Here is a 10,322-nt window from a genome sequence, read left to right on the forward strand (position 1 = left end):
ATATTAAAAACAATACACACGAGGGCGATAAAAAGAAAATTCTTGTAATACCCTACCATGCAAGCTGACGCAATAATTGCTTTCGGTTTGGGCGACCTACCTCTTCGTCTACACTCGTCGCATCATGCGTTCTGCTCCCGCTCTCACGCAACGGAAATTCCCCGATTTGTGTAGTGGTAGAGTCGGGTAAAAGCATCTTGCCAGTCACAGGTGAATAACACAGATTTGGAGCATTCGGGCGCAGTTTAATGGGCGGATTTGATTTACCACGGCTGATCCTCGTGGCTACGTGTGCGTAGTTTTTCAAAAACCAATTTTAGTAGTAAGAAAGGATGCAAAGGGCGGTATCATTACGATATTTACGAAAAGCACATATATAATTCTTTGTATATGTTCAATTAATGTTACAAAATTTTTCGAGTTTACAATTGCCTAGAAATCTCATTTATAAGACTTATTTAAAAAGTAAAAAAATAAGTAATTTTAACTAAAAGGTAATATCTGCAGCTGCCAGGTAGCGCCTAATAAATAAATGGAAGCGGTTCTTGTCGAAGGTATTTAATTAAAATAAGCTTTTGCGAAGCAGGATGCGCTATAGGCACATTTCTTTCCTTTATTTTTCTCTTATTCTTCTTCCTGGAACCAAGACGCTTGTGCTGAACTGGAAATAGATCTGCCTTGTTAATGTTACTAGTAATATGGTGTAAATTAATTAGTCTGCGCTCCAGGGCACTCTGCCTCTACAAAAATCATCGATAATAGTAATAAAGTGAATTGTGCATGTAACACACTATACTTAGTTAAGACGTTGCAAACCTAAAGTAGCCATTATGATACTGGTGCTCATAAGGTTTTCTGACGATAATTAGTGCCCAAAAGATGGCCTTATAAGATATAAAATACATAATAAAGGTAGAAAAACAAAAAAGTAAACTAATTAACGTTGATCAAAAATAGTTAGCAGAGCTAAGGTATTAAGGAAAGAGTGGGTTAATGCGTAATTAATTAAAACTGTGCTAAAGCAAAAATAGAACTTAAGAAAAGGCCTTAGAATAGAAACAGAACTAAAAGTAATTTAAAAAAAAAAACATGGGACAGGCGCTTCTATAAAGAAGGCAGCAGAATCAGCTCCCTCCTCCCTAAGGTTGGGAGTTATTTATCTTTTTAAGAGCTAAAGACGCATATCATAATATTATCATGCATTGGTCACATTCAACATAAGAATATCCAAAGAAAATGACCATAGGGGCGCATGCTAGATTCGTAGCAACAGCTACATTTAAACATACCAGGAAACCTCAAAACAGCTAGCAGTGCGTGTTCAAACTATGGTAAAGCTGTTGGTGGTGGCAATTGAGGAATGTGGTCTATATCAATCACCTTAAAGCTAATATAATTATTTTTAATATAGTTTTTAGAGTTGTGCAAGTATACGGGTGTTATGTAATTAAACCTCATGGTCGTCACCTTGAGAATTAAAGTGGCAAAAGGTCCGGTGGAGTGGATTGTCCCTCTAGTAATTTCATAAGTTTTTCTTAGTCTTTTATGCATAAAATAAATATTCGATACGATTGGAGTGAAATAGGGTTTATATAATGTTGTAAAAGTAGAATAGTTTGACTTAATCGACTAAACGGTATGCAAACTCTATAAACCGACTAATTACGTCTACTAAGGAACAAGGAACAAGTGGCCAGCAACTAGAAAGCAAAAGCTTTTAAATTTATTTATTTATCGCACGGGCATGCTACTGGCGTTACGAGTAAAATAACTTAAAGCTGCTTAACCTACGTTCCCCCAAGTGAGTGGAATGCTGGAGGGTTCACTTCTTAGAAAGTATGCTACTTTCAAAACCTTAATTAAAACGTAAAAACCGAAATAGAAAATTACCTTAGAAATTTTTTTTTTAAATTTTAGATCCGGGTCATGTATAATGAGAAAGAAATAGACAATAAGGGCCCCAGGATTAAGTAGTTTTTAAATCCGATAGTTCTGTTCCTACGCGGGCCATGAAGGGTCTATTGCCGAGGTATGACCCTATTATTCGTATTAAGTATGCAATAATACAAATTTATCATTTTATGTTTAAGACCCCTTATCCCACATCTTGCCCAAAGCATTCTGGATGTCTAAAAAAATTATAACAGTGGATTTCTTGTAATTAAGGGCATTAATTGTTTTTCCACAACCTTAAGATTGGAAAGTGGTAGAGGGGCTTTTCCTAAAACCCATATTGCTAAGCTAGGATAAGGTTTTGCCATCAACAAATTTTTGCAACCTTTACAGCAGCACAAACTGCGACTTTTGTAAGTAGCGTAGACCAGTAGGGCGATATCTTTAGCAAAAGCTTACCGCTGAAATTTTGGGAATTATATACACGCACATGGTAATTTTACTAAATTATATTAGCTTTAGATTAGATGCACTAATCTTAGTTTGTTTTTATATATTTCTATATCAGTGATAGGTTATGACGTTTTTATATTTAAAATATTTGGTTGTAGGATTTGTGTTGTGTTGGGCAATCTCTTTTGCTCGCCCTATAGCTAACGAGCAAAACACGGGCCTATCTTACAGCAGGCAAGCCTCTGAACTGTTCTTGTTTGCTTATGACTCGTACATGGTTCCTTTTCTGTTTACTATTAATATTATATATTTTAACTTTTTTACTTACTAAACTATATGATCAGAACTATTCCTACCCTGATGATGAATTAAAACCGCTTTCGTGTGAAGGTCGCAGTAGAGGCCGCGACTCGAGTAGAGGAGAGTTAGATTCCTGTATGGGAAAGTATGTTTTATATTTAAATATAGCTTTATTTTTGGTTGTTTTTTTTTTAAATTTTTAATTTACATGGAAACAATTTACTGCTTTACTATATATATTTAATGTTAATTGCTTTAAAGCATTTGTTTTTAAAAACTTAAATTATTTTTTTTAATTAGTTTCTCTTTAACACTAATTGATGGCCTGGACACACTAGCCGTTAATATATATCTCTTATTATATAGTTATATAGTTATTTTTTATGTACTTTATACTTTACTATTAAAGTTCTATAACTTTTAATTTTTTGGTAATTACTAATTTTTATTTCACTTAGGTAATGGGACATTATGATAAATTTAAGGAAGGAGTAAACTTAGTTCTTAAGAATACCCGTTATGATACAAATTTAATAGTTTCAGTTTTTGAGGTTTTTCAAATTTTATTAATACTTTAGCAGTATTTTTAATAAGTTATGTTAGGAAATTTATATAATTAAGTCAACTTTTATAAAGTTTTTTTTTTTGTTGCTATTAAAATTTATACAGAGTTATAACTTACGGTAACACTGGTGTATTGATTTTTTAATAGCAATAATTTAACTAATAATAGAAAAGATATCATAAAGGAATGTCAACGTTATATTCTGTATGTCACTATTTGTAACCCTTCCTTGTCACCCATTTTTTTAGTCTCCGTCTCAAATTGAAAGATCCATAGCACTTTATATATTTGCATTTCTAGGAAAAGATATATTCATATGCTTTTCTTGTTAGTGAAATATTCTGTGTTTTACTATACTGATGTTATTCAATTTTATATTTTTATAATTTTAAAATTTAAATTTTATAAACTCTTTATATTTAAATTTATAGTGTAGATGAAAACATGTTTATGTCTAATTTAAAGCTTATACTTTATGGCCACTATTTTTTTAGAATTATGAGTTTTTGTGTACATAATTTTAGGTAGTTTGGTATCAACTTTGAGTATTTCGTTACCTTTTTGCCTTAGCAATTCTTGCGATCTTTGTGAATCCTTTTTACTTTTCGCTTAAAGTGTTACTCATATATTAACAAACTTTTTTATTTTACATAAACTAAATAACACCAGCAATGTGCTTTTGCACTGGAGAAAGATTTGTCCGTGGTAAATTCTTTAAGATAGTTTTAGCAATCCTACTGGGCGCTTTACATCTCCTTAAAAAGTATTGTGTGTATTATGAATTTTATTCAAAATTCAAAGAAAAAATTTATGCTTAAAATCAAATCATTTAAGTGAGTAGCTTATAGTAATAAACTTATAAGCATAAGTTCGTGAGCCTTTTTAGCTTTGTAAAGGTTTTAAGTTTTTCTAAAAAGTAAACAAGTTATTAGATTGTACGCTAGAAAATAAATAATCTTGCGATGCTTCTTTTAATTACTGTCTTTCTTTTTTGGAAAAAAGGTCACTATAAGGGTTTTAGGAGGCCTTCTTTCTTCCCATGTTATTTCGTTAAAACTAAAAGAAATGGGAATATTCAACGATTATAATGGTAACTTTGTATCATGTTATTCATATATAGTAATTATTTTATTGTGTAAATACATTAAGTTTTATATTTTTTAAACTGAAAAGATTTTTTTTAAGCAACTGTTACAAAATTAACATGTTGACCGTTAAAAAATTATTTCTAACTTTTTTAAATTAATTTTATTTGTTATTCTCATTATTTTGTTTACGTAAACTTTTTTTTATTTAAATATATTCTGAATATGTATATTTTTTTTTCTTGGAAGGCGGGCTACTTGCGCATGCTTTGGATCTTGGAGAACGTCTTTTGGTTGCTTTTAATACACCAACTGGTCTTCCTTATCCAAAAGTTCTATTTTTATTTGTTTTACTTATGTTTTTTCTCTATATGCTTGATTTAAATATTTTTAAGTGAAGAAATTATAAATTTAAAGAAAATTATTATCGTATAGTTTTATTAAACTTATAGAATACTATTTTTTTAATTATTTTTTGGCTAATTACGTAATTATGTAATTTCCTTAAATTATTTATAAGTTTATTATGTTAGTGATGTACGCTAGATAGAGAATTTTGATTTTATTGAATAAAAATAATACATCATTATACTACTTTAAAGGTGAATTTGAAAACCAAAACAGTTGTTACCCACTCCCCGGTCACGTGCTTGGCCTGTGCGGGCTCTCTATTTCTCGAGTTCGCCACTCTCTCGCATCTATCCAGAAGATCAGAGTTTTATGCACGTGATTTTTGAGGGACAAATGGGATTTCGTTGTATATTGTCTATACGAATGATAGGACGCTGTTTCGAAGACTATGAATACGTTGTTTTCTTATAAAACTTCGTACTCTCTGGTGCCTTCCGCTTTTCACGTTGTAACGGGAGCCGTTGTTTCTTATAGTATAATATAACTGCTATTGTTATTGCTGTTATTATTATTATTATTATCAATATTACAATTAGAGTCTGGTATAGGTGCTGAATCTGATAGTTATTATGAAACTTTATTTAAGTCCTGGGCAGTTTTTCAAGAAAAAAAGTTTTATGAACAATTTAAAGAAGTACCATTTTATGTTTTTAAAACTTATTATTGTGCTGCTTTAGGATAAGTATTAGTGGTTAATGTTTTTTATGCGAATGATATTTTTATCAATAGCTTTATGCTGCTTTAGTTAATAAAACTTCTATGAATGGTCAGTTCTTCTTTGTAAACGCCCAATCTCCGGTGATTATTATTATTATTATTATTATTATTATTATTATTATTATTATTATTATTATTATTATTATTATTATTATATAAATTTATAGCATCCTCATCCAGGAGATATATTGGATCACCTAGGCTGTTTTTGGCCCGGCCTTCAAGTTCCTACATTAAGTCTTATTATTATTCTTACTTACAGTTACTAGGCGTTAGCTGGAGATTTGGAAGGCGCAATTATTTCTTATCAGCGTTATTATGATGTTTTCTTGAAGAACAATTTTTATATTCCCGAGGTCGTTATATGTATATGTCGGCGTAAAAAAAAAGAATTTTTTTTATGTATTCATTTTTTCTTATAAATGATTATTTTAAACTTCTGTTGTATATATACAATTACTGGTAAGGTTTCATGTTTAACGTGCTCGTACTACGTGATATATATAACCATGTCATTTTACCACACATCTGTACCACTCGTATTTCTATTTGACACCACGTGTCTACCCTCCTCTGCGAGACAGTAAACTCTTGCTTTTTCTCTTTTTCTTCGTCATTTACGAATATTTTTTATATTCATTATAGATTAACTTTTAATTTGGTTTAATTGGATGTATTCAGTTATTTAAGTCGGACGGCACTGCTCGTGATTCCAATTATTATTTAAGGCCCGAGTTTATTGAAAGCACCTACTATCTTTATAAAGCCACTAAAAAGTATGCCATATTGTAATATTATATAAAGATAGCTCAATGGTAACATTTCCTTGCTCATATTATGTTTCTCTGTGAATTTTGTTTATACCGAAAAGTACTACGTTTATTTTAATTACTTCTATATATTAGCGTGTTTTATATTGAAGTTGGAAAACAAATTTTGAAAAGTATAGAAAGATGTAAAACGACATGTGGCTTCGCAACTTTAAGTGATATCGAGAGTATAACCAAAGAGGACAGGTTGGCTTATTATAAGAAAGCACTACTATTATTCTTTCAAACTGGAAATTAATAACCGGTAATTATTAAAGGATGGACTCATATTTTCTTGCTGAGACGCTTAAATATCTATACTTGTTGTTTGCTACTTATGAAAACTCGCTTCCGTATAACGTTGATGATTATATTTTTAACACGGAGGTCTTTAAAGATTTATTATCTCTAATAATATTATTATATACGTTATAACTTTTTATAGGCACACCTTTTTCTAGTTAATCAAAGTTATTTTATAGAGGCAGTACCTCCCAGTTCATTTGACAACAGGTAGTTCGTTTATTGTAAGCGCCCCTGCAGTATTTACATGGTTGTTCCCTGGCATGTGTATAAATGTACCGTCCAATAAAACACCTGCTGTAGGGGTTTTCTCGTTATTTTGGTTGTTCTTTTTATTATAATAGTGTTTCGCCGCCGTTGGCCTAAATTACTGAAAATATAAAGTATGACATTTAAAGGTTTCCGTTAAGGACTCTGTTAATTTAGTGGTAAATAAACAAGGAAATTTATTTTTTATTACTTTCTAATTGTTTGTAAGTGTAACTTTGAAATTAAGTACCAAAAGGCCGTAGCAAAACCCCCTCGAGAAAAAAGATAAGAATTTTAAAGAAAAATTTAATAACGCTCTCTTGTTATTGTTATCATCTATACGTCTGTCGCTCCTTAAAATTCACGTATTAAAAAAAAATTGTCGACAACTATATTTAAAAAAAAAATCACTATCAAATACCCCTTATATAATATTTTTCTTCTATAAGTTAACTGTAACAGGCCACGTGATATAATGACTGTGTACAGCGTACTCTAATCCTTACCCCTTTTCTCTCTCTAAAAACTGCTCTGCAAAAAGTTTAACACTAATTTTTTAGTCATAAGTTATTTAAGATATTAAAAATGTAAACGTACAGTTTGGCATTCGAACCGTAGCAATAATATCTATGAAGATTTATATAATTAAAAAGGAGATTTATAAAAAAATTTATAATACTAATAAAAAATTTATTCAACATTTGGTGCAAGTTCATAGTTTTTAAATTTGTCAAAATTAAAAAAGGAAGCCCGAACTTTTCGGCCGTCAAAGAATCTTCCGTTAAGAGCCAAAAACGCTACAGAATTTAGTAAAAATTGTTAAATTTTTGGTATAAATATACTAAAAAGTAATAATATAAATCTTTAAATAATTATAAATAATATGAGTTCTAATAAGCACATTTTTTTTAACCACAAATTTTCACAATTGCACACTCTTTGAGTGACCCTTTTTATTATTTATTTATATCGCTGGCGCAAAGTAACGCCAATTATAGTGTAGACTTCATCACGGGCGTTTGATGATAAACCAATAAAAAAGCAAAATTTTAAATGTTCAGGAAATTTTTTTTTAACAGTAATAATAATCAATAAAAATAAACTGACCCTTCTTAGCGGCGTCTACATCCCCAAACTCTACAAAGATGCGCACCGCTTTATCATCTGCGATTTGACCTTTTGGAACCTCAAAAAAATCAAAAAAATTAATATAAAGGTCAGTAAATAAAAGTATATACAAGTAAGAAAAAAACAACCAGTTATAAATAATTATAAAAACTTAGTTTTTACAAACAAATAATATTTACTAAGGGATCATCAAATGGGTTTTTTTTTAAAAGACATTAGAAAGTTTGTTTTAAGAATATTATAGGAATATAAAAAAAGTTAAACACAAGCTGCAAAAAAACAAGGGAAAAAGTAAGGTAAACTATAAAGCTTTAGTAAAAAGATAAAGAACATATAAAATCAAAACTTAATTACAAAATTTTTAAAAACGTACTTTAAAATATTAGAACTGATGTTAATAAATCTAAAGAAGTAGGCAAAATTTCTAGTTTAAGACTAGCAAACTGAAGTGTTAATAAAAAAAGGAGAGTAACAATAGTAAATAAAGTTCACAATAAGCCTATAGTTTACATAAAAAACTAAAGGTCCGCTGTCTGCAGTCGTTTATAAAAATTTTTTCTAAAATCCACGCTTTAAGGTGAGCTTATAGAGAACTAATAGTTGTAGGCTTCTTAAGTCTTAAAAATAAAAAAAGGATTCTTCTAGTGTTAAAATTTTTAATAACTGATAACAAAAAAGTTGCAAAAAAAACGTGATCGCTTTAACACAAGCTAAAAAAGTAGTTAGTCGGCGGGAAAATATAATTTACTATCGCTAAATAATAAATTTTATGAGATTATTATTTACAAATATAAAAAACTCAAACGGGTTTTATTATAAAGAATTTTTATCTACAAAAAATAAAGTGATTTTAAGTGAATTATAAGTTATTGTAAAACAGAACACCTCAAAAATTAGACACTTTTCAACCTTCCCGTATCTTGCGCATTCCTCGGAAATTTCTGGTTGCAAATCGTTGTCAACTTCTCCGGGCCCAACCATATTCTTTAATATATATATAATACCAATAGAAGTACTTGAAAAAACTTTGTTAAAGGGTATTATAAATAGTAAATAAAAGTTTACAACTATTGTAGGCGTAGATAACCTCTAACAATACAACAGGAGTGAACAAACTGTTAGATTTCATGGCGGAGGATTGGACAGCTCCCTTTTTATTAAGCGTCTCGACGTTTGTCGAAGGGGTTCCTCCTTGAGACAATTGTCGCCGCCTAGCAATAGCTTCCTCCGCTGTCTCATTTAAATTAATTTTTACTGGATCGCTTTGAAGAACGGAAGGACGGCTAAAGCTTTCTTCAGCAATCTTAGCATCATCTTTTACTTCGGCTTTAATTGTAGATTCCTTAAATATTTTGTTATCTTTGCTACTCAAAACTTTAGATTGCCGGAGAGCGCGACGAAGTTGCCGCTTACGCTCCTTTCCAAGGCGCTCGCTTTCCCGAGCTGCCCTTAATTTAGCCTCTTTTTCTAGTAAGTAATCCTATTAATTATATTTTAGATCATAGGAAGAAAGGGTATAAAGTAAAGTAGATGTTAAATTCTACTTTATAAAATAATATCTAAAATAAATATAAAGACTTCATAGTTATTAGGGCGAAAAGGATCATAAACTTCCACGTCCGGAGGTAGAGAAAATTCAGTGGAAGGAGTTAAAAAGGGCTCTTCAACATCTGTGCTCAGCGAAACGTTATGCTGCAACTACAACGGCAAAAATAAAATACCAAGTGCTTTGCAAGATAATTTTAAAAGTAGTTATAAAAAATTACAAGAGTTGAGTTGTTGATAATAGTTTTTATATGGTTATGAGGAACTTGCTTTTTTTTTGTTAAAATAGTGGTGTTAGTAGAGGTAAGTTTTCTTTTTATTTTTGGTGCCATAAACTGAAGGGTAGACTTGTACTGTACTACATTTGTTACATATAAAATTTTTATAAGAAGGGGATTCAATAATTAATAAAAACAGTAAACCTGCTTTTTTAATTTGATTCTCTGCATTGCTCTGTTGAGAAGAAAGATTGTTCTCAGTACCTTTTAGGTTGACAACAGTTGAAGGTAAGTCATCATAAACTCCACCATATAGAGACATAATTATAAAAATATAGAAATGTTCAGATTTTAAATTTAAATTTTAGCTTGCACAAAAAAATCCCTTCCGAAGACCCCTAAATTATGCCAAACAGCATTTGAAAACTAAAATTACCCCCCTAAGAAAGTAGTTAACCAATAATGTTAATGAACAGGAAAAAAGTCGTGTGGCAGGTTAAACACGTAAAAGCAAGCAGTCCTACCGAAATCAACAGTTGCATATAAATTCTAGTAGCGTGCGCCTCTAATGACTTAAATACTCGAACGGAAAGCAATGTTTTGTTAATTATATTTTTAACTGCAAAATACACCTATATATTTATAT

At 30.4% G+C, this 10,322-nt stretch overlaps 2 protein-coding genes and 1 long non-coding RNA gene across 3 annotated transcripts; 1 reads left to right on the top strand and 2 right to left on the bottom strand.

Annotated features, from left to right (window-relative positions):
* Nucleotides 1-562: 562 nt before the first annotated feature.
* LOC135128516 (uncharacterized) lies at nucleotides 563-1,140 on the bottom strand. Its single transcript, XR_010280424.1, has 3 exons — nucleotides 1,090-1,140; nucleotides 817-884; nucleotides 563-740 (listed from the first exon to the last, which is right to left on the bottom strand). It is a non-coding gene; the product is annotated as an uncharacterized LOC135128516 (long non-coding RNA).
* Nucleotides 1,141-2,526: 1,386 nt separating this feature from the next.
* Nucleotides 2,527-6,926, top strand: LOC135128525 (ER degradation-enhancing alpha-mannosidase-like protein 3). The gene is made up of 17 exons (XM_064055382.1): nucleotides 2,527-2,623; nucleotides 2,691-2,791; nucleotides 2,947-2,986; nucleotides 3,105-3,197; nucleotides 4,214-4,301; nucleotides 4,546-4,628; nucleotides 4,899-5,018; nucleotides 5,078-5,180; nucleotides 5,244-5,341; nucleotides 5,437-5,505; nucleotides 5,592-5,648; nucleotides 5,694-5,780; nucleotides 6,106-6,200; nucleotides 6,330-6,440; nucleotides 6,512-6,620; nucleotides 6,679-6,746; nucleotides 6,881-6,926. Exons 1-17 carry the CDS (start codon nucleotides 2,621-2,623, stop codon nucleotides 6,900-6,902), a joined length of 1,347 nt encoding a protein of 448 aa, XP_063911452.1. The 5' UTR covers nucleotides 2,527-2,620; the 3' UTR covers nucleotides 6,903-6,926.
* Nucleotides 6,776-10,024, bottom strand: LOC135128526 (splicing factor 45-like). The gene is made up of 9 exons (XM_064055383.1): nucleotides 9,881-10,024; nucleotides 9,680-9,816; nucleotides 9,492-9,611; nucleotides 9,001-9,393; nucleotides 8,799-8,897; nucleotides 7,893-7,971; nucleotides 7,465-7,582; nucleotides 7,383-7,412; nucleotides 6,776-6,906 (listed from the first exon to the last, which is right to left on the bottom strand). The coding sequence occupies exons 1-7, from the start codon at nucleotides 9,996-9,998 to the stop codon at nucleotides 7,476-7,478; spliced, it is 1,053 nt and encodes a 350-aa protein (XP_063911453.1). The 5' UTR covers nucleotides 9,999-10,024; the 3' UTR covers nucleotides 6,776-6,906; nucleotides 7,383-7,412; nucleotides 7,465-7,475.
* Between the last annotated feature and the right edge of the window lie 298 nt (nucleotides 10,025-10,322).

Source organism: Zophobas morio, unplaced genomic scaffold (genome assembly GCF_036711695.1).
Source record: "Zophobas morio isolate AGI-343-1 ecotype UQ-CSIRO unplaced genomic scaffold, CSIRO_AGI_Zmor_V1 ptg000013l, whole genome shotgun sequence".
Taxonomy (NCBI): Eukaryota; Metazoa; Arthropoda; class Insecta; order Coleoptera; family Tenebrionidae; genus Zophobas; species Zophobas morio.